General features: G+C 36.8%; 1 protein-coding gene across 1 annotated transcript; it reads left to right on the plus strand.

Moving 5' to 3' along the window:
- Positions 1 to 3834: 3834 nt before the first annotated feature.
- Positions 3835 to 6031, plus strand: LOC104896369 (transcription factor bHLH30). The gene is made up of 2 exons (XM_010683116.4): positions 3835 to 4691; positions 5313 to 6031. The coding sequence occupies exons 1-2, from the start codon at positions 4044 to 4046 to the stop codon at positions 5784 to 5786; spliced, it is 1122 nt and encodes a 373-aa protein (XP_010681418.2). The 5' UTR covers positions 3835 to 4043; the 3' UTR covers positions 5787 to 6031.
- Positions 6032 to 26783: the final 20752 nt, after the last annotated feature.

Here is a 26783-nt window from a genome sequence, read left to right on the forward strand (position 1 = left end):
CCCCTGACGAAGCCCCTTATTGAGTTTAATGGGCTGAGTTGGGGTCCCGTTAATCAGAATTGATGCGGATGCTGTCATAACACAAGCTCTAATCCAAGAGCACCATTTGGGTGGAAATCCCATCTGCTCTTGTACCCATTCCAGAAAGCTCCATGAAAGGCTGTCGAAAGCCTTATGGAAGTCGAGTTTTAATAGGGTCGCTTGGATCTTTCTCCTCTTGCAGGTATCAATAATCTCGCTAGCTATTAGGGCACCGTCTAGAATTTGACGGCCCTTTATGAATGAGGATTGTAGCGGACCGATTAGAAAATCCATTACTTGTTATAATACCACCAAATATATATTGTTATAATACTAATAACTAATTTATTCATTCAAAATGCAACAGCCCAACTTCATACAAACTTAAACATCATCCATGACATCCCAATTCCCAGGAAAAAAAACCACTATCACGACGGTCACAACTACCACCACCACCGCACCACACAAGAATACCGAACTCAATTCTATGACGACAAACCCGTCGCGGCGGTCGCCTTGAACACCACTCACCGCCAATACATCACTGATTCACGGCTTCCATAACCTCGGGCCATTATCCTCCTCTCCTTTGCATCACCAGCATGAAAATAAAATCCAAAGATTCGGAAAAAAAAAAGAAGCTCCCTAAACAAAATGGTCAGGATGTAACAAGAACTACAGTACAGCAGTAGATTTCACTTACTCATTTGTGTAACTGAAACCGAGGTTGCCGAGAAAATAGAGGAAGGAGAGAGAGAGAAAGGGAAGGAGTATGTTCCAAGACACAATGATTACAAGGGGGTCTTGGGGAAGCAGAAAGGATGGCGTTGGCGTGGAATAGGGCGCGCCAGGAAAGAGAAATAAAGTATTGATAGTATTACTAGTTTACTACTTCCACTCTTCATTCTTGTAGGTTTTGTAATCAGTAGTATTAGAAGTAAATTGCAAGCCATATTTTTTTTTGAGAGAAAAAAAATACTATTAAAGAAAGAAAAACCATACATTTGTCTACCTTTTATCATGACTGATCCCCCTCTTACTTTTTCGCTTCGCAGGCCTCAACATTTTTGCCTTTTGGCTTTTTGAGGTCTTTTGGTCGGTCCACATTCTCATTTCTGTTATTTGTCTTTTCGTGTTATTCTTCAACCCTCTTTGATTTAATCACCAACCACATCTCTTGTTTATACATTATATTCCCATCTGTCTGTATAAGATTACACCATTTTATTAGTCTTTTTCTAAGAGACTACACCAATTTCCAATTTATCTTTAAAGTAAGATAATTTATATATACTCCTTCATTTTTTTTACATGTTACACTTTTTGTTTTTGAAAATTTCAAATTGGATGTTACACTTTTATTATTTTAATTAATAACTTATTTCTATCTGTCTCCTATCACATGTTCACATAGGATCATTTTATTTTCTTTGTCTCAATCTTGTGCCTCTCCAAAAATTGCCTATCATTTTGTAATTTTAAAAATATAACAGGTAAAAAAAAAAACATAAAAAGTATGCAATTAACAAAGTGACCACTTTAAAGGGATGCATTTGGCAATATTATTATATATACTCCATTCATACTATAAGTATGATTATACTTAAAATGTCAAAGATTAATAATTAGATGAATTTAAATATATTAATTTACCAATATAAAAAACTAATAAAAGTCGTGAGTGATTTTTAATATTAAATTTATGTGGCTGAATTAAAGAGTATCAAAAGTAATGCGTGTTTCAGACATTTCAAGTGGGTGTCATGTATACCATATTCTCTTATAAAAAAATGTCAAAATATTTTGTCCTTTTAATTTTCTAATTGAAATATTTGACGTTACCATTTTTAACTTATTCTGAATGGCAAGTTCTAATGAGAAATTATTTTTAAATTATTTTCTTTAACAAATGTCATGCTGCCACATATACTCTCCCTTCCCCCACACAATCAAATGAGACATTAAACAATACAAATGTATGTTTCAAGATTCGAATCCATGACCTCTTATTTGCTATGTTAATACCCTAACCAACTACATTACAATAGTCATGTTGGTTTTTGTCGGGGAAAAAATGACTTATACACAAGATATTATTTCTATTTTTAAAGACTTCAAACACACATCGGTATATAATCTAGGGCGTATCATCCAGGAAAAGAACTTGCTAGTTAATATTCAAAATTGTGATTTGGCCTTCATTACTAATTGTTAGAATTGAGAATGATTTTTTCCCTTTATTTTAGTACAAATTCTTGGGTGTAATAGTTATACCATAATTTTTATGGTGTAATAACTCATAAACCAATGAATCTATTTTAAAAAGAACCTACACACATGAAATAAATGACATAATAACATGAGATTTATGTCATTATTTGCTTAGTCCATATTATTTTTTTGTTGGAGTTTATGTTAATATACATATTACACTCAGGATTCACTATTATCTTAGGTGCTTATTAGTTATTACTTACTTTTGTTTGATTTAAATCAGTCTTGACTAGTCGAGAAAATTTTGGACCAGCAAGGCTAGAAATTTCAAAGTATATGAAATAAGATACTATTAATTTAGAAAAGTGATATATAATTATCACTTCATATTATTATCATTGTTATTAATATTTTATTAACGATTTACACGACAATTATTATTGTTGTTGTTATTTCACAAAATGATATGAAATAGCATTAATATTCAAAATTTGTTATTTTGTTTGATAAGAAATTACAGGCGTAATCTATTTTGATTCTAACAAATAAGAAGCACTAAATGGCCAAAGTAAGGTGAAAAATATAGCTCTAGATCTACATGAACACCCGAATTCTTCTAGGACACTGCAAAGCTATGCAGAACAAGAAGGAAGGTCTAACCATACAATTTGAAGCAATCAGAAGGGACCAAAACTGTATATTCTCTCATAAATTGATTAAAGAACTCTTCCACTGTTACGTTTGATAGCAACTCAAAGATATGATAAAAGAGAGACAAAAAAAATTGCCGTAAGAAGAAAGGAACGCAAAATGCTATAGTGCTCTAGATGGACTACATATCATAGGGAGGGGACTAGCCAAGACCAAGATCATCACACTTTAAAGAGAGAGAATAACAGGAGGGCCAGGGAACTGAGAGGCATGAGAAATAAAAATTTTATTAACAAAGCACAACTACAAAGTAACCCAAGTTTACTCGTGGAAGAAATTAAACATTAATATTTTTAATTTAATAGTCATCACTCCCAAAATGTTGTGGCACCTATACCTTCCAAGTTGCAACTAGTAGCGGACCCAAAAGAGTTGTTAGTTATAAATTTTTGCATTAATATCTTGAATTAAGGAAATCGGCAATATTTATATTTAATTTATCACAAATTCTTGGGTGAATATATTACATCATAATTTGTGGTTTAACAACTTATACACCATTACTGATTTTGTAAAAAAAAAAAACTCAAATGATATGATATAAATGATAAATGATATGACTCATGTCATTATTTGTGTATAATCCATATATCATTCTTGTTAAAATGTATGTCATTATGCATGTTATACAATAAGTTGTCGTGTAATATATTACGTCCAAGACACTCTCATAATTTATTTACTTATTTCAAATGGTCCAACGTATAGGTAGAATTTTAAACATTTTAGGTTATTAACAAACACCTTTTATCTCAGCGTAGGTCTTTCACTAGTCCCAATTGATGATATGAGTATAGTATTTTTTTAAAAAAAGAATTAACCAAAGAAGCGCACTTTGATTTAGAAAGAGAGAGTGTGAGAAAGGTTGATTCATATATAAACAAGACATCCTTTCTTCTAAAGAGACAATACCCAACACCCATCAAGTAAGATGTGTCTCCTCTTCTCTTCCTTTTCTTCTTCCTTCACCCTTTCCCCTTTTACCTTATAAGAAAGCGAACTCTCTTTTTTTCTTCCCACAACAAAATATTCTCTTAATTTCTCTCTCTAATTTCTCTTTCAAATGAATATGCCCTTTGCTTACTAGTTAGTAGATGAATAGTAGTGAAAATAACAATAACATTAGTGAAGAAGTTAGAAATCAACAACAACAACAACAAGAAGACTTAGTAGTAGTAGATTATCAGTGCCCTCAACAAAACAACAGCAATATCATCATTCAGAATAACAACTTAGAAATGCAACAATATCATCAAGCAACACCTACTCATTCTGATCATCCTTTTGTTGGTAATTTTGTAGGAGGTGGAAGGGCAGGATTGGTATTTCCAGATCTTTCTACTCCACCGCCACTGCAACCACAACCACATATGTTACCATGGGATCTTTCCCAAGCTCATCATTCCTTTCCACAAAGTCATCATGATCCTTTCTTCTTCCCATCTTCATCCTCTTATGGAGGGTTATTTACTAGAAGGCCCTCCAATTCTCTCCAATTTGCATATGAGGGATCCTCCTCAGATCATCTTCGCCTTCTATCCGATGCCCTTGGCCCTATGGTTCAGCCGGGCTCGGCTCCGTTCGGCTTGCAAGCTGAGCTCAACAAGATGACTGCTCAAGAGATCATGGATGCTAAAGCTCTTGCAGCTTCTAAGAGTCATAGTGAGGCTGAGCGCCGTCGCCGAGAGCGGATCAATAACCATCTAGCTAAGCTTAGAAGCTTGTTGCCTAGCACTACCAAAGTAAGTCATTAAAATAAAATTTGAGAATGTTTGTTATAAGTTTATGGTTAGGTAATAATATTTTCTAAATTATTATTTATCATTTTACATAAAATTTCCTTCGTTCTTGCATTTTAATGGAATATTTAAACTAGCACGCTTAGCAAGAGATTTCATATTATAATGACTTGAAAACTATGTTGTTGTTTAAAGATTTGATATAGATTTTTCAAAAGACTTAAGCATTTGGATTTATATGATCAAAGATATCTATAGATTTGTACTTACATGGAGTTCCAACTTCCAAACTTAGTGGTGTAATAACCTTTGTTTCTTTTGGTTGTTTCTATCTTTTATTTTTTGGGTTTGAGGTGGGCGTCTTTGTTATAGTGGTACAACCGAGGAAAGAGAAAAACCCAAAAAAAAGAAAAGGAGGTAAAAAAGATTAGCGTTAATGTCTCTTTGATATGATAAAGAGGAACCAAGCAGCAGGTGAAAAAGCTTACATAGAATTTTCTTGCCGGGAGTGTCATTTTATGAGTCAAACTTACAAATCATTCTCCACATTTCTAATTCCATTCAAATTTTTTTTCCACTATCAAAAGCTAAAACTTTGTGGTATGACCAATTTTTTCATTTCAGACGGACAAGGCATCATTGCTAGCAGAAGTGATCCAGCATGTGAAGGAGCTGCGTAGGCAGACATCCATTATAGCCGAGACGAGTGTCGTCCCCACCGAGACTGACGAGCTGACGGTCGATGCGGCTTCCGATGATCAAGATGGGAAATTCATCATCAAGGCGTCTCTTTGTTGTGATGATCGCTCTGACCTATTGCCGGACTTAATCAAAGCCCTAAAAACCCTTAGGCTAAAGACCCTAAAAGCGGAGATCACTACACTTGGTGGTAGGGTTAAGAACGTACTCTTTGTAACCCATGAGCCTAATAATAGTGACGACGTTGATCAAGATGACCACCACGAGGAATCGCCTCAATGCTCGGTTAGCTCGATACAGGAAGCGTTGAAGGCGGTCATTGAGAAATCTGGTGGCGGAGATGAGTCTACTTCTGGTAATCCTAAGAGGCAAAGGACTGCAAACATTACTATATCCTAACTAAAGATACTCATATTACTACTATTATGAAGTAAGTAATTAAATTAACTAGGGTCGCTTTGAGATCTTTTATACTAGCAAAGATGACCTTAATTACATTGCATGGTGTTTTTTTTTTTTTATTATTGGGTTTTTTTTTTTTTCTGTTTGCATGGGTGTGCTCTTCTTCTTACTATTAATGTAATGATCTTGGATTTTTCTCTGACGAAAAATATATATGATCATATGGCTTGGTTGGGTTCTTATTTTTTTTCGTTTGAGTGTTCCTTCATTTACTTAATCTCCATGCAGTATTGAAAGACAAATTAGAATGATGATATTTTGTAGTTTTTATTATGCTTGTTCAGACGGAGAAAAGTACAACTGATGAGGTTGTTAGGAGAAAGAGAATGAAGCAAGGGGATCTTTTTCGTGAGAAGAGATACCTTACATAAATTCCTAAAATAGAAAATAAAGGAATTGATTGCAAAATTTTGATCAGAAATGCATGAATTAAGAACTGAGAATTTGAATATAATTTAATAGATGTAAGTTAAAAGATGATGAATAATAGTTGTTTTCTAGTGGGGTTGGTTGAAAGAAATGGGATTAGACATCATCATCTCGTATATATGGAGGAGAAAATGGTGATGTTCTTAAAAAATTGTCATATCTGAACATTCATATCATATATATACTCTTCCACCACTACTAGTCTACTAATCTTTTCCTTGTTGTCCGTACTTTTATTTGTTGGTTTGTTGCAACCTGCTTATGTAAGCTCCCAATTTGTCTCTTAGAAAACTACTGTACTGAATTTTATGGAGCAGATGTCATTTTTTTCACTAGTACTTTAGTAGTTTTCTTGGTGGTCTCCCCCACCTCCCTCTCTCTCTTTTTTCCCCTCATTTTTTCCTGTCTTTATTTTGTCTCTGGTTATTTTTTTTGGATTTTACGTTTGGAGTGTAGTAGTTGATTACAAGAGATGATAGAACTATGGAGAACTTGGAATTACACTAATTGAATTTGTCTAAGATATAAGGGGTATCAGATTAGATTACTAACAATATTACAATACCATTTAGTAGGTCCACTTCCACTTGTTGCCATGTTCTAAAACATCACATATTCCATGTGCATAACATGTTAAGCGAGGCATGACTATCATCGTAAAAATAATATAAAAATATTCCCTTCCCCGATCCTAACACTCACACTCATTTTCATTTTTAAACACTTAATAACTACACCATTTAGTTTTCATATTATTATGTTTTATAAACCCTATACTCATGGTGATGACTCTCGTTTTACTAGATTACTTTACCATTTATTTACTAATTTAAGTAAAACCTTTGAGATTTTACTTGAGGCATCGAGAACCGTTGCTCTGATACCAACCTGTAACGCCCCGACCTCTAATCATCGTGGTTAAGTTAATTAATTGATTATTAGCAGCGGAACCTAGATAGTCGGCGCGTTACCGCCGTACTTTCCATAAGGAAAATACAAGGCGACATAAAAACATAAACTTAAACATCTTATAACATGAAGCATAACGTAGATCCAATATTAGTCTTAATTAATAGAGACTTAGTTACTAATCAGAGTTTTGACATAAACTTAAATAAAAACGATGAGAGTCTATATAATCTAGATATTAAGTAAATCCTCACTGCTACGCCATCCCGTTATCACCATCGGTACCTAAAACATAAAAACAAAACGTCGTGAGCCGAGGCTCAGTATCATACTACTCTAACATCGTAAATTCATTTCACATCATTTTAGTTAAAAACAGGAAGGAGAGAATAAGTAAAACATTTCGCAAATATATCATAGTAGGTTACATTATCTTCTTTATCATGCTCATCGCCATATATCTTTTACTTTGGAAACTTGGCAAATATCGTATATCACATATCACATATAGGGACGTCTCCCTAAACACATATTGCTAGAAAGGCGGCCACAAATGGATGACACTCTCGGTGTCCAAATATTGCCAGAAAGGCGGCCACAAATGGATGACACTCTCGGTGTCCAAATATTGCCAGAAAGGCGATCACATCATAGGTGACATTTTCTATGCCCACATACTTGCCAAGAACCATCTTTCACTTTACTTTATCATGTTTCAAATATCATAATTACATTACATCATTATAATCATAGTCATGAAACATCATTAAACCATAGCATTATTATTTTCGTAACATCGAAGTCGTTTCATTTCATCGAAAATCATCATATTCGTAAAACCTTTCATATCCCACAATCCATAAATCAACATAGTGCGAAATACCATAAAACATCATTTGAAAGGGATTGTGGGTGTTAGCAATAGACGTTACCTGAATTTCTGCTTAATAACCTTGATAGCCGGGGGAGGCTTGTAATATCCTCTATCTTCCTTAATCTATTCAAGAATAGTTTTTATTAAAGAACGTTTCGTTATTTAGCTTTCAAGTCTAAATATTAGTTTAGCGTTTATTAAGGTCATAACGGTCATTATAACGTCGTAAAGGTCTCCTTAAAGGCCATTATTTCTTAATCGTTAATAACTTTTTAATTAATTAAGGTGACTCATTTTTTTTTTTTTGATAATTTGCGAGACTCTTTTATTGATATCAAAATAATGATGATGTCCTCTAAACTCCAAGTGAGGTATTCCCCCACTAGGTGGGCGAAGTTTTTATAGTGCATATGCACACCCTACAAGGAGGAGCCCACCACCATAATATAGTTACAATCAAGTCTCTAATGTCTCGGGATTTTTGGGGCATATTACATGTCTCATACAAACACAAAACAGTGAATAAAAAGATGAAGCTGAAAAGATATATCACTATGCAGGGGAGGAGGAGTTTAGAACCACGCCAAGAATTCCGCATCCCTTCTAAGGCCTTGCTTTGCCATACAATCAGCTACATGGTTGGATTCTCTTCCTCTATGAATGATGCTGAGGTTGAGCCATTTTTTTCGAGCGTTACGAATGAAGTTGAGGTGGAAGGAGATGTTCCATTGGCCGCCCTCTTCCTCGAGACACCACTTTACTGCATTCATCGAATCCGATTCGATAATTATCCTTTAGGTCTTCGTTTTATCACATCCTAAGGAGATCTTGATGGCACACATAATGGCGAAGACTTCGGCCGAATTTATTTCCATCTTTGGGATAGGACTTGAGAAGAGGGCCATGAAGAGACCCTTGTCATTCCTAAGCACTCCCCCCACAGCGGCATGGTCCAACTTTTCATCAAAAGAAGCGTCTACATTCCACTTGATTGAGTCGGAAGGTGGAGGGCTCCATAGCTCCACATTGTTCGCAATGAGATCAGCCCCATTTAATTTAGGCTTGCTGGACCATAAAAGACAGGCTGGGTTGCGTACGATGTCGGTGGGGGAGTATGGGAACTCATCTTTCCAACCCGAAATCCACCATCCTAATCTGAGTAAAACCAAATCTTTCAAGTCTTTGATTGTTGAGGATGTCTCTGAGAATACTCTATGATTCCTTTCTTTCCACAAAGACCATGATATGATGAAAAAAACCGCCACCCATACCTTTTTGAAGAATGCTGCATTTTTCGGCCATTGCCATTGATTAAAAGCTTCGCGGAGAGATCGTGGGAAACACCAACTGATTTGCCACAAATTACACCACCATAACCATAATTGAGATGAGAAGCTGCAATGAAGGAGTAAATGATCGCTTGTTTCTTCCTCACGCAAGCATAGGGGACATACGTTACTTTCTCTCGGAATGATTCCAATAGATGCTAACTTGCTACGGGAGTTTATTTTCCCTAGTAATGCAAGCCACACGAAAATTTCGATCCTATGGGGCACAAGCCCCCTCCATATTCCTCTGATTGCATCATGATGCGATGCAAGCCTAATTTTGTCGAGCTCCATCGTGACTGATTTTGTGGAAAAAACCCCTGATCTATTGTAAGCCCAAATTGTTCGGTCCTGAGCCTGCTGCGATGGACACACCTGCTTCAGCAATTCTTCTAACCTCACCTTCTCAACCCAATCCTGAGGCCTTAATGCTCTCTTCCACGAGAACGCCCAAATCCAGTTCATTCCTTCCCAAAATCCAAGCGCGGCTACTGAAGCGTTTGGATAAATTGAGATTGAAAACAGTCTCGGAAATTCTTTTTTTAATGAAGTTGCCACAAGCCATGGTTCATGCCAGAACCTTGTTTGGGATCCATCCCCAATACTTTTTCGGACTCCTTTGCTTATTATTTCTTTGACATCTGCTTGCTGCAATATAGCAGCGCATATTTTTTGCCATGGACCACCTGATTTTGGGATATCAAGTTCCAGTATCGACAATGATGATGGGTATCTATATTTGTCGCATATTACTTGCCGCCACAAAGGAGTTGGATCTTGAAGGAGACGCCATAACCATATGGATAACATCGCAATGTTCTTATGAAGTATATTGCCAATGCTTAGCCCATCCATTGTTTTTGATAACTGCACAGTTTCCCAAGGGACGAGAGAGAGAGACTTTTTTTCCATGTTTCCAGACCATAGGAATTGTCTGGTAATTGAGTTGATTTTTTTTGTCACCCCAATTGGGATAGGAAAAATCGACATGTAGTATATTGGGAGATTGGACAATGAAGCTTTGATCAAAGTTAATCTTCCCCCTATTGAGAGCATCCTCCCTTTCCATGAAGCATGTTTTTTTTCCACTTTGCTAACTATTGGATCCCAAGCACGAATCCGAGCCATATTACCCCCTATAGGTAAACCCAAGTAGGTGAAGGGAATGTCACCAACCCTGCATAATAGCGAATTTGCTGCTTTTTGGAGCCATGCCTTTGATGTGTTCATCCCAATAATCGAGCTCTTATGGAAGTTCACTTGGAGCCCTGAAGCGAGATGAAAGAGTACTAGTGCCTTTTTGATGTTTCTTAGTGACTCCATTTTCGCTTCACTGAAAATTAATGTATCATCCGATTTTGAGACCATTTTTTCGAATTTCCAGCCCACTCCACAGTCCCAAATTCGTTGCTTTCAAAATCACCTTGTTTAGTACTTCTCCAACTAACATAAACAGAAAGGGAGATAATGGATCTCCTTGTCTCAAACCTCTTTGAAGCTTGAAAGGAGCACAAGGAGATCCATTGACTAAGATTGACGCTGATGCTGAAGTAACACATGTCATTATCCATTCGCTCCATTTAGGAGGGAATTTCATTTGGTCTAAGACCCATTTGAGGAAGCCCCATGATACACTATCATATGCCTTATGAAAATCAAGCTTGAAAAGAATTGCTTCCAAGCCGTTTTTTTTGTATGTGTCAATTAATTCTCCAGCTACTAATGCCCCGTCAAGAATCTGACGGCCCTCGATGTATGATGATTGAAGAGGCCCAATGAGCGAACCCATTATTCGTTGTAGTCTTTTAGCCATCAGCTTTGCAATTATCTTGTATATGCACCCGGCCATGCTTATTGGTCTGAAATCCTTGAAGTTTGTAGGATTATCTATTTTCGGAATTAGTGCAATGTATGCTACATTACACCCTTGAGGAAGCTGTGATGAATCCCAGAAGTTGTGGACTATCTCGTAGATGTCGTGCTTTACAATGTCCCAAGCACTTTTGATGAATTTAAAATTAAATCCATCTGGGCCCGGGGCCTTATCTGAGTCACATGATGCAACAGCACTGTCAATCTCCTCACATGAGAATGGGAGAGTTAGTTGCGAGGCCTGCTCTTGTGTCACCTGTTTGAAATTCAAATTCTCAAATATTGGTGAAATAATTAAGGTGACTCTTTAACAACGAATTAATGAAATAACTCATTTAGCTATGCCTTTAAAATTATCGAAACATTGAAGTTATATTACTACATATTATATATAACCTTTCGAAAGCATAACATTATTCTAGTTCATAGTTAATAACTAATTAGTTGTTCATTAATAAATTAATTAAGTTTAAAGTTATAATAGATCCATTGACATTATTTTAATATTATTTAGTCATTTAAAACTAACAAGTCAAGTAAGTAATTATTATAAGTAAACTTAAGGATTAGTGAAGTATTCATAACTTAAACTCAATCATAACAACAAGCTTAATGAATTATTTTTTAATTAGTTTTAAACAACTCAACTAGTTTAGAAATCATGAATTATAACCCAATAATAGATTTTAGTAAATAAGTTAGGTGGTTTAATGAAACTAACTAAATCAGTCCACTAAAGCTCAAAATATTAAAGCAACAAGATTAGCTTGAATTACTTAACTAGGTAAATCAGATTATAAGCCCAACATTATACTTAACTTAATAAATTAAACTAACATGACTTATTAAGCACTAAATCAACTTTAGTTTAACTCAATTTGTCCATCTAATTCTAAATAGCTTAACTAATACAATTAAAAGTCAGATTTGAGCCCAGTTTATGTACATACAATACTTGAATTGAGTTGGTTTAACTAATATAAATCAGTCCATAAATATAACTTAGTAAGTCCATGAACAAGTTCAAACTACATCTAAGCCCAACAACAAGGATTCAGTTTTAAGTTACTTAGTTTAGGTTCTAATTGAACTATTCTTGGCCCAATCTAAACTAACTTAACAATAGCCAATAGGTAGTAATTTGGGCTTGCATTATAAACTTATGGAAATCAGAAATTTAAAAAGGAGAATATCATCACCTCTGCTACTAGGAGCAGGGAGGACGAATCGCGACTGAGGTGGACGCCGGCTTCGGTGGTCGACGGCGAGTAGCAGCGACGTCTCCGGCGATGGTCTCCTGTGGTTCAGCGCGCGCGGGTCGTCGGTGGTTCAGCCCGGTACTGCAGCGCACGAAGAAGAAGAGGGCCGAGAGAGAGAGAGAGCGCGAGGAGGAGAAAGGGTGCGCGATTGTTGGCGCGGCGGAGCTCCAGCGACTGACACGCGAGATGGGGGCGCGACTGAGTCGTGGCGCGAGACCGGCGGCGACCGGTGGTCGGTTGTGCGGGGGGGGGGGGGGGCGAAGCAGAGGAGAGAGATTATGAATTTGGGGTTTTCTCTTCTCTTTATTTTTTTTTTATTTTTGATTTCTTTTAGTTACAATTTTCCTGCAATTATAGACTGAATTTCTGATTAAAGAGCGAAGAGAGGATGAAGGTTGTTGTTGGTGAGTTCTTGATGTTGAATTTCCATGGCTATTTATAGTGGAGTTTGGAGGTTTTAAAATCAGTGGTTGGGAGGAAGATGGTGAAGTAAATAATCTGATTTTTGCAACTTGAAGAAGCAATGGTGATGGGTTGGTGATAGATCTTGACTGAAGAAGAAGAAGAGGAGAGTTGTGATTGCATGAGTGCCACATGGCCATGAAAGGGCCGTGAGGAAGAGGGCAAATTAATGGGGGAATTGACCATGGCTTCTCTTTTTCTTTTTCCCTTTTTGTTTCCCAACTAAAAAATCAGAAAATTTCCCCACTAACACTTATCAACATGACTTAGTAACACTTTGGGTGATATGTTGAAACTTTGTGCTTTAAGTGAATTACAACTACATTAACCTTCTTGTTTAACTCATGAAATTGTAAATTATAAATTATCGTTATAACTTAAGTTGGTAAATTTTTATGTTAAAATTCTATAATCATTTTATTGTACGTTGCTTAATTAGTGGAATGAATAAAATAAAATATACTCTAACTACATTATTATGTTAATTATTCACTTAAATATGTTTAAGATTTTTAGGATATTACATCCTTACCCCCTTAGAAAAAGTTTCTTCCTCGAAACTTACATAGCATTGTCAAAAGGATAAAATCATGCATTCATAAAATTGAACATTCATACATAAGATTTCAGAAGCACATAATTAAACACATCAAAGTAATCTATTCAAACAAGTGAGGGTATTTTGTTCTCATCTGATCCTCTACTTCCCAAGTGGCTTCGGATGACGTGTGATTAGCCCATAAAATCTTAACCATAGGAATTACTTTGCTTCTAAGTCGCTTTTCCCTACGATCAAGAATTTCAATCGGTTTCTCTTCATAAGTTAAATCCTTCCTTAGCTGCAAAGGCTCGTGTCTGATCACATGGCTAGGGTCTGGTATATACTTTCGCAACATCGACACGTGGAAAACATTATGAATTTTATCCAAGTCTGTCGGCAATGCCAAGCGATAAGCTACTTCGTTGACTCGATCCAAAATCTCATATGGACCAATGTACCTCGGACTTAGCTTACCAGTTTGACCAAATATCATAATACCCTTAGTAGGCGAAATTTTCAAGAAAACATGATCACCTACTTCGAACTCCAATGGTCTCCTTCGGCAGTCGGCATAACTCTTTTGCCTGTTCTGTGTAGCTTTCATCCTGACTTGAATTAATCGTACTTTTGTCCGTTGTCTCTTGTATCAAGTCAGGTCCATCATTGCGAGCTTCATCGATGTCACTCCAACACAGGGGTGTTCTACATCTTCTTCCTATACAGTGCTTCATATGGTGCCATTTGGATGCTAGCTTGATAGCTGTTGTTGTAAGAAAACTCAACCAATGGCAAGTATTTCTCCCAACTTCCTTGAAAATCCAGAATACATGCTCTCAACATATCTTCGAGAGTCTGAATGGTCCTTTCTGTTTGACCATCTGTTGCTGGATGGAAAGCGGTGCTAAAATCCAGTCTCGTACCAAGTGCCTTTTGTAATTCCTTCCAAAACTTTGCTTGGAATCTCGAATCACGATCTGACACAATAGAACTTGGCACTCCATGCAATCTGACAATTGTGCTCATATATAACTCACCTAGCTTATCCAAACTCCAATTATTTCTAATGGCTAAGAAATGGCGGATTTTGTCAGTCTATCCACAATGACCCATATAGAGTTCATTCCTCGAAATGATGGTGGCAACCCCATGATAAAATCCATAGAAATTGAATCCCATTTCCATGCAGAACATCTAATGGTTGCAACAATCCTGCAGGTCTCTGATGTTCGATCTTTATCCTTTGACAAGTCAGACATCTTGACACAAATTCTGCGACTTCTTGCTTCATATTGCTCCACCAGAAGGTCTGCTTTAAATCCTTGTACAACTTGTTTCCTCCAGGGTGAATATATAAAGGACTGTTATGAGCTTCTTCCAAAATTCTCTTTTTCAATGCCTCCTTATCTGGAACACATGTTCTACCCTGAAATCTCAACGTGCCATCATCTTGGATCACAAATCCCAGTGATTTTCCCTTCTTCACATGACTCTTTATCTTTTGCAACTCCAAATCTCCATCACGCGCCTCTTTTATTTCTTCCAACAAAGTCGGCCTCAACTCTAATGCGTACAACTGTGCTTCTATTTTCGGCTGCATGATCTCCACTTTCATCTTCATCAAATCATCATTGATTTCTTTCGGCAAGGTGAAGGTTGTGTTTAGGTAGGATTTGCGGCTTAGAGCATCAGCTACAACATTAGCTTTGCCTGCGTGATATAGGATCTCGACATCATAATCCTTTACGAGTTCAAGCCATCTAGCACTACAAGAAAATAGGTTTTGGGCGACGAGCTGATTTTGTAGCCCATAGTGTAGATTTTGGGCGACAAAAATCGTTGTTGTTGCCCAAATTCATATTTGGGCGACGAGATAAGTTGTGGGTTGCCCATTACCAAGATTAGGCGACGGAACTTTATATTTCATTGCCCTTATTTAGTAAATTTGCCAATTCAAATTATATCTCATTGCACAAACCTGAAGGAAAATCGCGAAAAAGAAGCCACTAATATATTCCCACGAAATCACGTTCTTTGTATTTCACTTGTTCAAGACTTCAACTGCTCATCTCACAGACTCAAACCCTCTTCAGTCCGCCAAACTCTTTCTTCTTTTTCGATGATTTGCTACTGCTTCCGCGACTTGGTGCTGCTTCCGGCGGCTTGGTGCTACTTCCGAAGACTTGGTGCTGCTTCCGGCGAGATCATAACGGTTTTCAGGTGATGTTTCTTTAGTTAATTATGATGGAAAATTGGATTTGTGGATCATTCGATTGATGAGTAACGAGTTTTTGCCCTACAATCTACCCTAATTTTTTTGATTACGGCAGGTGGTGAGGCGGGTGGAGGTCAGTGGCGAGGCTAGCGACAAGTTTGGCGTCAAGGTAATTCACGAATCAAACTCTATTTTTTGCCTATATTTGATTGATATCTGGGTTACTATTTCCCCTGAATGATGTTTCTTTATTAAAGTGATTTTCTACAATTTCTTAGATTTCTGGGTTATTAAGTATTCAATTCCTCCATTGTTATGAATTTTTAGGTCAAAGCACTAAGCTTTGAAAGGTTAAGGGATATTACCCTCCCCCAATTCTGATGTATTATGGGGTATTTGAGATCGAATTGGTATAATATCATTACCTTCATGAGTCTTTATACATTATAATGTAACATAGTTTGTTAAAAGATTCACAATTATTTAGTAAAATTAGAAGGATTAATAGCATGTATCTAATTTGGTAAGTGCATATTCATGATTCATAATCACCTGAATGCAACCCCAAGAGACTAGTGCATACTTAAACATATAATACAGTGGATTATACTTCTAATCACCTGAATGTGGGGCTCTGGATATAAGACAGTGGATTAGACTAGTGCAGACTTAAAATCATATAATACGGTGCAGACTTAAATATATTCACTTGAATGTGGGGCTTTAGAGATAAGGGCTCTGGATAGTTCAACCTGTTTTTGCAGAGATCATCTATCTTTATTCATTGTGTGATTACAACATTGCTAATAATTCTATAATACAATGGATTCGTCTCAGATTTGGTGATAGTACTTGTTTGTCTGCATTATCAACCATAGATGATGAAGAGAGAAGAGAGAGATCAATGACATTGGAATCCATGTATTGAAGATCATCATTCATAATTACTATATAATGGAGGTATCAATCTTTACAAGTTTTGTCAAATGTTACGTTTTTCAGTAAAGGGGAAATCAACTTGATTACTTCCTAGATGGGACTTGGGATGAAATTGTTATGGTGGCTCTTATCTTTTGTAAGTGGTGGCAGTGGTGTTGTTCTGTGGAAGTATGATACGAAGTTTCCCTTCGTATAATTAGTGATCTTGGATTGTGAACAACCTGTTTATCCATTTCAAGGCTAGCATTATTTGGAGGAATACTTGTTTTGAAATTTAGATGACTTATTGCTCGACCTTTTTGGCTTGTTAACTGAGTTTTTTACTGCTTGGTCTAACTTACCTACCCGTCGTTCATGTGGAACCTTAAACATGTGAGTTAGTATTTAATAATGTGCTAGAATCACTTTGCTCGTTTACATCCCCAGACCCCAAACGCAACTAAAAAGGACTTGCATGATCTCTTAGCGTCCAAAAAAGGAGAGGGGAGAGCATCTAAGTTACATATATGAATTAGCAGTTTGACAAAAGCCAAATTTTGAACTAACTCAAATCATATGTTTCAATTAAATGACCGAATTCCTTGTATATTATACTTCTACTTAAAATTTTAAAATCTGTCATTGTATGTTCAAATTTCAATGATGTAAATGAGTTGGCAAAGATAATCCAAGTCTCGTGAATTATCCGATCTTTGTTTTGTTGTGTATTTTTCTGTTTGCTTCTTCGATTTACTTGCACAAATATGGTTGATAACATTTGAATTCTAAATATTTATGGTGACTTATTGCATATAAATTTGCAACCGGTCCTCTTTATTTGACGTTATTAATAATTTTTGACATGAAAACACCATTAAATGAAAAAAAAAACAAGTCATATGAAATTTTGTTGTTATATTTATGTCTATATGTGTATGGATCTGGAGATTTCCAATTCACTATACTCTTGGTGATATAGCTTAGAATCCACTGCTAATATTGAAGTTAGATTGGCTTGTAGAGATTGATAAGCATGTTATAACCTCTTGGTGATATTGAAGTTGGTTCGACTAAGAGCATCCTTATCATGAACCTAAAAGTTGGTCTCAGACTCTCACTTTTTCCCCCTGCACACCCCCCTTGTCCAAGGCCACCACCCCCTGCAGACAGTATACCAAGTATGAACTCGTCCCACAGCAGTATGCTGTTTTAGCATGGCGATCACTCAATCGCCTTCCCCTTTTCCCAAAGGTAGTTCAGTTAGTTTTTCCCACAGCAATCCTCTGCTCTAAGAAGTATAATCAAACTGTGAAAATAGGCAATGATAAGGGTTACAGAGTTGCAAATTATATGCCTCTGGTGCCTATTGACAAGATTGCGAAGGTGTTCGATGCTCAGGAGGGTGAGACAGAGTCTGTTGCTGTTAATGGAAATGGAACTGCTATGCCTGTTGCTGCACACTGACCTTGAATTTTACTTCTTCTGAACTTGCAAATTACGATAAAAAAAGGTTTTGTTGTTCATAGTTTGAAACTTTTGCTAATAGAATTTAGTTTCCGTGGGTACTGGTTAGAATATGATTTTTTTTTTTTTTGCTCAATATGTATGTTTCTATGTTTAGTTATAGAGACATATTGCTTTATTCTTCAGAATTTTAGCTCATGTCATTGACTTCTATAAATTTGTGGCGTGGATGCTAATTTAAGAAGTGGACTGTATAAAAGGTCTCTTATAAAAGTAAGCATTTCCATTTGAGTGAAATTATGGTGTGAACCGAATGCCTCTTGGACTGTTTGCAGCATTTCGCACTCCCCGCAAATTATATTCAGAGTTTAGACAGGTCTGCTTTATCTCAGCTGACTACACTCACTTAATATCTCTTAATTTTAGTCACAATCTAGTTATGTCTCTCGTTCAGGATCTTGGAGAGAAAGAAGAGTTTGTCAAGCTCATCTGGCTGGAGACTAGAGTTTCTTACACACCCCCCCCCGAACGGAGTCCAACTGGTTAATTTTATATGTACTCCGCTAATCAAATAATCAATACTACCTTTACAAAACTTCGAGACAACCCCCACAAGGCAGACACCCCCTACTGCCACCACCCCTGCAGACCCCCCCTTGCTGCCACTACCCCCTGCAGACACCCCCCTTGCTGCCATTTTTAAGTAAAGCATACAAAATGACACGATAACGTAGTTGCTTTACAATTTGAATTGACATGCTTGTAATTTGTGAGTTGTAAACTGTGCATTTTGTTTTCTCATTAAATTGCATTTTTTGGTTAATCATGAATGTGCTAGGCATAAAAATAAGGATGGGACTACTTGCTGGGAACCGATTGCTGAAAAGAATTATGAAGAACTCAAAAAACTTCATGAAACTCAGATTCAGGAGCATGGTGAGGATACAACAGCAGGTGTAACATCATTTCCAGCCAGCTCCAACACTTCAAGCAAAGGAGCTGAATCTTTAAGAGCATTTGATATGGCAATAGTTCCCTCATCTTCCAAGTTCAAATAACTTAGGTAGGCTTCAATTGGTATTAACTGAGTAACCTTGCTAACCTATAGATGGATTGAATATATATTATATGTTCTCGAAGGTATCCTGTTAAGTCTTGACTCTTGACCAATATCTAAATGTTTTTTTGTGTTTTTTTTCTGAACGCCTCAATGGATCCATTCTCACTTGTAGTGGCTTCTGATATTTTGCAATGGTCTCTTCAGTCAGTCGTGAGTATTCTTGTTGCACTCGTTGCATTTAATAGATTTACAGGCATCAAGGATAGTTTATATGTGGGAGCTTACTTCGATAATAGTTAAAAGTAAAACAAGAATATATCACTTGGGAGTTGCGTGAAACATATGCTTATGATCCGTGCCATGTTAAAAGTAAGTTCATAAACTGATAGAAGATTGGAAAGATCTATAAGGGTTATTGTAGTCTTGTAGAGGAGGAGATGGATCAATTTATGAGACGGGATCATGTGTGTTGATCGAGGGTGCAAAGTGATGTCTTTGGAAAGAAGGATTACCATAAGTTGTATAGTGGAACTAATTGCTAAATATCATTGTTGTCGTTTTTGAATGATATAGTGATTGTATTGTTTTGAATGATGTAGTGATCTGATGGGTGCATCTTGATATATTGTTTTTTTTGGGGCGGAAGAGTAAAAAGATCACCCCCCCCACCATTTTTTTTTTCACACGGGTCCCTAATTTTAACGTTTTTGCTTTTATCAGGAACAATGGATCGTCACTATCTTCCCAAATTAGCAAAGGAAAGCTATATGAAGTATGACGGCTTGGATTATGTGAATTTCTTTGTAGATTATAGGTAGTGCTTATTAGTTTTTTTAGATTTACTTTGAATTTTGTAAGATATTCAAGTTACGCCGGATGTTGAATTTGAAGATTATTTTGTACTCCACCGGCTGTCTACAATTTGTTATTCCATGAATACTTCTTTTGTTATATCATACTTTTGTTTTTAATAAGTTTATATACCTATATATGAATATTTGGGCAACTAATTAGGTATTACACAATGTTATTTGAATAAAGCGTGAGACTTAAAATTATGTAAAACAATTCGTAGTCCGAAGTACTTTGGGCAACGAAATTGTTGTTGCCCAAGATAGCATTCTGGTAAGGTTATAACACACAATGGGCGACGACAAATAGTGATTGTTGCACAAAGTTCTATAATATGGGCAACAAAAGTTAAGTTGTCGTTGCCAAAACTGTGTCAAGTTTAGGCAACGATATAAAAAACTCGTAGCACAAAATAGCATTATGAGCAACGAAAGCATTTCGTCGCCCAAACTATAGTTTGTGCAACGAACATGATATTCGACGCCTAAAATGGAAAGGGCGTCGAGCCTTAGACGACGAAATTGGCGCGCAAAAATCTCGTTGCCCAAACCTTTGTGCAACGAAATTGTCCCATTGGGCGACGAATATTTTTGTTGCCCAAAACCTATTTTCTTGTAGTGTAGGTTACCTCAAGTTCAATTCCTTTTGGGTGAAAATGTATTTAAGGCTTTTGTGGTCGGTGAAGATCTTACACGGAGCACCATAGAGATAGTGTCTCCATATTTTGAGAGCAAACACAACTGCGGCTAGTTCAAGGTCATGAGTTGGATAGTTCTGTTCATGAGGCTTGAGTTGACGGGAAGCATATGCTATAACTTTATCATTCTGCATCAACACACAACCTAATCCATGCTTAGAGGCATCGCTATACACAACAAATCCATTAGTTCCAGAAAGGAGAGTAAGAACAGGAGCAGTGGTGAGACGTTTCTTCAACTCTTGAAAAGCTGCTTCACATTCATCACTCCATACAAACTTAACCGTCTTCGTTACCAATTGAGTTATAGGCATGACTATCTTAGAGAAATCTTGGACAAATCTTCTATAATATCCAGCTAAACCCATAAAACTCCGAACTTTAGGAACATTAGTGGGTGTAGGCCATTCCATGATAGCTCTTATCTTTTGTGGATCAACTGAGACTCCAGTATCTGAAATGATGTGCCCTAGAAAGGCAACTTCTTTCAACTAGAACTCACATTTCTTCAACTTTGCATACAACTTCCTTTCTCTCAACACTTCTAACACCTTTCTCAAATGTTCTTCATGCTCGATCAAGTTTCTTGAAAACACCAAGATGTCATCGATGAATACAACCACAAACTTATCTAGGTATGATTTAAATACTCGGTTCATCAGATCCATGAAGACAGCAGGGGCATTGGTTAACCCAAATAGCATTACTGTGAATTCATAATGACCATATCGGGTCCTGAAAGCGGTTTTTGAAATATCTTCTGGCTTTATGCGGAGTTAATGATATCCAGATCTTAAATCAATCTTGGAGAAGATAGTTGCACCTCGAAGTTGGTCGAAAAGATCGTCAATACGAGGCAATGGATATTTATTCTTGATGGTGATCTTATTCAACTCTCGATAATCAATGCATAACCTCATGCTTCCATCTTTCTTCTTGACAAATAGAACTGGTGCACCCCATGGCGACACACTAGGTCCAATATACCCCTTCTCGAGTAATTCATCTAGTTGCTTTTTCAGTTCTTGTAACTCAGAAGGTGCCATTCGATAAGGTGCCTTGGAGATAGGAGCAGATCCAGGAACGAGGTCAATGCTGAAATCTATCTCTCTTTCTGGTGGCATGCCAGGTATCTCTTCCGGAAATACATCAGGGTACTCACAAACTATGGGAATATAGGATAACAAGGGTTCAGGTTTGGTTTGGTTAGGTCTACAGGAACGAGGTCACTACATAGGCTTTCATGGATGAGATGATTTCAGGTTTGGGTTGGACTTTTCTTCTTCGATAAGAAACCTTACACCCATCTGGCTTCATGAGGGTTATTTCATGGTTAAGTCAATTTATGTCCGCTTTGTACTTCGACAGCCAATTCATTCCCAATATCACATCAAAGTCGGTTAATTCAAATCGAACGAGGTCTACGTGAAATTCACATCCTCCTATAAGAATAGGACAATTTCTATACATGACATCACATAAGATGGATTCACCATTAGGCATGGTGACAGACATGGCAGAGAATTCAGAGCATGGTTTTGCATTCAAGCTTCTAGAAAATGCAGTAGATATAAACGAATGGGAAGCTCCAGAATCAAAAAGGACATAAGCAGGTACAGAGTTGACACGAAAAGTACCAGTAATAACGGTGTCGTCTGCCTCAGCTTCTTCTTTCTGCATCATGAACACTCGTCCGGCTTGTGGAGGTCCATGTGGAGGGTTTTTGTTGGCATTATTACTTGCATTCCTACCATAACCATAGTTCTGAGAATTGTTCCTTTGCACTGGCCCACGGTTATTAGTGTTTTCGTTCTTCCTTTCCAAAGTCGGGCAATTCTTAATCATATGGCCCATCTTACCATACCAGTAGCACTGATCGGTTCCTGCTCGACATTCTCTGGCTAGATGGCCCCATCTGTTGCACCTGGTGTAATGAGCAACTGTCCTTTGACCATTATTGTTTCTTGAGAACCCTGTGTTTTGCTTCTTGAAAACATTGCTTATTGGAACTTCTTGCCTTTACCTTTTCTTTTTCCATTCTCATAAACATCCTTTCGCAGCTTCATTTTCCTTTCAACATTGATAGCTCGATCATATAGCTCTTGATAGGACTTACTCATGTTTGCAGCAAGCCTTTCTTGAAGGTCCAGATTCAAACCTCCTTCAAATCGATTCATCCTTTGACGATCCATAGACACCAGATCAGGAGCAAATCGAGTTAACTCATTGAATTTCACAACATATTCCAGAACTGACATACCCCTTTGCCTCAGATGGATAAACTCATATTCCATCTGGAGCTGCGAGACTGAGGGTAAAACTGGTTTCTCATAGCCTCCTTTAAACCTTCCATCCAAATCCAGGTTGATTCTGCATCTCTCTAGAGTCTTCCACCACAGATCAGCTTGCCCTTTTAAGGAATAAAACAAAGTTAACTTTCCACTTGTCTGGACACTGGGTGGCATCAAAGAGTTTCTCCGTGCCATTCAACCATTCCTCGAACTCGGTGGGGTCAGGTTTTCCATCATAAGTAGGCGGCTTGTGAGCAGAAAACCTTTTGAACATATTGGAGCATTCTTCCTGCTCCGTCTTGGCCCTTGGTCGGTTTCCTTGCAAGAATTCCATCATCAGCTTCATTATATCCACCTGATTTCGTTAGCATTTTCAGTCGTTTCTTTGAAAACAGGGTCACTTCACAAGGTATCTATCCTTTGCCTCATTTCTTCAAGTGTGACTTCAGGCCCATGGGTTCCACTTCCTCCATTAGTAGGTCCACTTCCACTTGTTGCCATGTTCTAAAACATCACATATTCCATGTGCATAACATGTTAAGCGAGGCATTGCTATCATCGTAAAAATAATATAAAAATATTTCCTTCCCCGATCCTAACACTCACACTCATTTTCATTTTTAAACACTTATTAACTACACCATTTAGTTTTCATATTATTATGCTATATAAACCCTATACTATGGTGATGACTCTCGTTTTACTAGATTACTTTACCATTTATTTACTAATTTAAGTAAAACCTTTGAGATTTTACTTGAGGCATCGAGAACCGTTGCTCTGATACCAACCTGTAACGCCCCGACCTCTAATCATCGTGGTTAAGTTAATTAATTGATTATTAGTAGCGGAACCTAGATAGTCGGTGCGTTACCGCCGTACTTTCCACAAGGAAAATACAAGGCGACATAAAAACATAAACTTAAACATCTTATAACATGAAGCATAACGTAGATCCAATATTAGTCTTAATTAATAGAGACTTAGTTACTAATCAGAGTTTTGACATAAACTTAAATAAAAACGATGAGAGTCTATATAATCTAGATATTAAGTAAATCCTCACTGCTACGCCAACCCGTTATCACCATCGGTACCTAAAACATAAAACAAAACGTCGTGAGCCGAGGCTCAGTATCATACTACTCTAACATCGTAAATTCATTTCACATCATTTTAGTTAAAAACAGGAAGGAGAGAATAAGTAAAACATTTCACAAATATATCATAGTAGGTTACATTATCTTCTTTATCATGTTCATCGCCATATATCTTTTACTTTGGTAACTTGGCAAATATCGTATATCACATATCATATATAGGGACGTCTCCCTAAACACATATTGCTAGAAAGGCGGCCACAAATGGATGACACTCTCGGTGTCCAAATATTGCCAGAAAGGCGGCCACAAATGGATGACACTCTCGGTGTCCAAATATTGCCAGAAAGGCGGTCACATCATAGGTGACATTTTCTATGCCCACATACTTGCCAAGAACAATCTTTCACTTTACTTTATCATGTTTCAAATATCATAATTACATTACATCATTATAATCATAGTCATGAAACATGATTAAACCATAGCATTATTATTTTCGTAACATCGAAGTCGTTTCATTTCATCGAAAATCATCATATTCGTAAAACCTTTCATATCCCACAATCCATAAATCAACATAGTGCGAAATACCATAAAACATCATTTGAAAGGGATTGTGGGTGTTAGCAGTAGACGTTACCAGAATTCCTGCTTAATAACCTTGATAGCCGGGGGAGGCTTGTAATATCCTTTATCTTCCTTAATCTATTCAAGAATAGTTTTTATTAATGAACGTTTCGTTATTTAGCTTTTAAGTCTAAATATTAGTTTAGCGTTTATTAAGGTCATAACGGTCATTATAACGTCGTAAAGGTCTCCTTAAAGGCCATTATTTCTTAATAGTTAATAACTTTTTAATTAATTAAGGTGACTCTTTAACAACGAATTAATGAAATAACTCATTTAGCTATACCTTTAGAATTATCGAAACATTGAAGTTATATTACTACATATTATATATAACCTTTCGAAAGCATAACATTATTCTAGTTCATAGTTAATAACTAATTAGTTGTTCATTAATAAATTAATTAAGTTTAAAGTTATAATAGATCCATTGACGTTATTTTAATATTATCTAGTCATTTATAACTAACAAGTCAAGTAACTAATTATTATAAGTGAACTTAAGGATTAGTGAAGTATTCATAACTTAAACTCAATTATAACAACAAGCTTAATAAATTATTTTTAATTAGTTTTAAACAACTCAACTAGTTTAGAAATCATGAATTATAACCCAATAATAGATTTTAGTAAATAAGTTAGGTGGTTTAATGAAACTAACTAAATCAGTCCACTAAAGCTCAAAATATTAAAGCAACAAGATTAGCTTGAATTACTTAACTAGGTAAATCAGATTATAAGCCTAACATTATACTTAACTTAATAAAGTAAACTAACATGAGTTATTAAAGCACTAAATCAGCTTTAGTTTAACTCAATTTGTCCATCTAATACTAAATAGCTTAGCTAATACAATTAAAAGTCAGATTTGAGCCCAATTTATGTACATATATACAACACTTGAATTGAGTTGGTTTAACTAATATAAATCAGTCCATAAATATAACTTAGTAAGTCCATGAACAAGTTCAAACTACATCTAAGCCCAACAACAATGATTCAGTTTTAAGTTACTTAGTTTAGGTTCTAATTGAACTATTCTTGGCCCAATCTAAACTAACTTAACAATAGCCAATAGGTAGTAATTTGGGCTTGCATTATAAACTTATGGAAATCAGAAATTTAAAAAGGAGAATATCATCACCTCTGCTACTAGGAGCAGGGAGGACGAATCGCGACTGAGGTGGACGCCGGCTTCGGTGGTCGACGGCGAGCAGCAGCGATGTCTCCGGCGATGGTCTCCGGTGGTTCAGCGCGCGCGGGTCGTCGGTGGTTCAGCCCGGTACTGCAGCGCACGAAGAAGAAGAGGGCCAAGAGAGAGAGAGCGCGAGGAGGAGAAAGGGTGCGCGATTGTTGGCGCGGCGGAGCTCCAGCGACTGACGCGCGAGATGGGGGCGCGACTGAGTCGTGGCGCGAGACCGGCGTCGCACGACCGGCGGCGACCGGTGATCGGTTGTGGGGGGGGCGAAACAAAGGAGAGAGATTATGAATTTGGGGTTTTCTCTTTTCTTTATTTTTTTTTTATTTTTGATTTCTTTAAGTTAGAATATTCCGGCGATTATAGACTGAATTTCTGATTAGAGAGTGAAGAGAGGATGAAGGTTGTTGTTGGTGAGTTCTTGATGTTGAATTTCCATGGCTATTTATAGTGGAGTTTGGAGGTTTTAAAATCAGTGGTTGGGAGGAAGATGGTGAAGTAAATAATCTGATTTTGCTAACTTGAAGAAGCAATGGTGATGGGTTGGTGATAGATCTTACTGAAGAAGAAGAAGAGGAGAGTTGTGATTGCATGAGTGCCACATGGCCATGAAAGGGCCGTGAGGAAGAAGACAAATTAATGGGAGACTTGACCATGTCTTCTCTTTTTCTTTTTCCCTTTTTGTTTCCCAACTAAAAAATCAGAAAATTTCCCCACTAACACTTATCAACGTGACTTAGTAACACTTTGGGTGATATGTTGAAACTTTGTGCTTTAAGTGAATTACAACTACATTAGCCTTCTTGTTTAACTCATGAAATTGTAAATTATAAATTAT

This window comes from Beta vulgaris, chromosome 6 (genome assembly GCF_026745355.1).
Source record: "Beta vulgaris subsp. vulgaris cultivar EL10 chromosome 6, EL10.2, whole genome shotgun sequence".
NCBI classification, from domain to species: Eukaryota; Viridiplantae; Streptophyta; class Magnoliopsida; order Caryophyllales; family Amaranthaceae; genus Beta; species Beta vulgaris.

Excerpts from the sequence above, each read along its gene's own strand:
- LOC104896369 (XM_010683116.4), top strand. The coding sequence starts at position 4,044 with ATGAATAGTAGTGAAAATAACAATAACATTAGTGAAGAAGTTAGAAAT. Across the intron at positions 4,692-5,312 it reads TGTTGCCTAGCACTACCAAA|ACGGACAAGGCATCATTGCT; the intron begins GTAAGTCATTAA and ends TTTTCATTTCAG.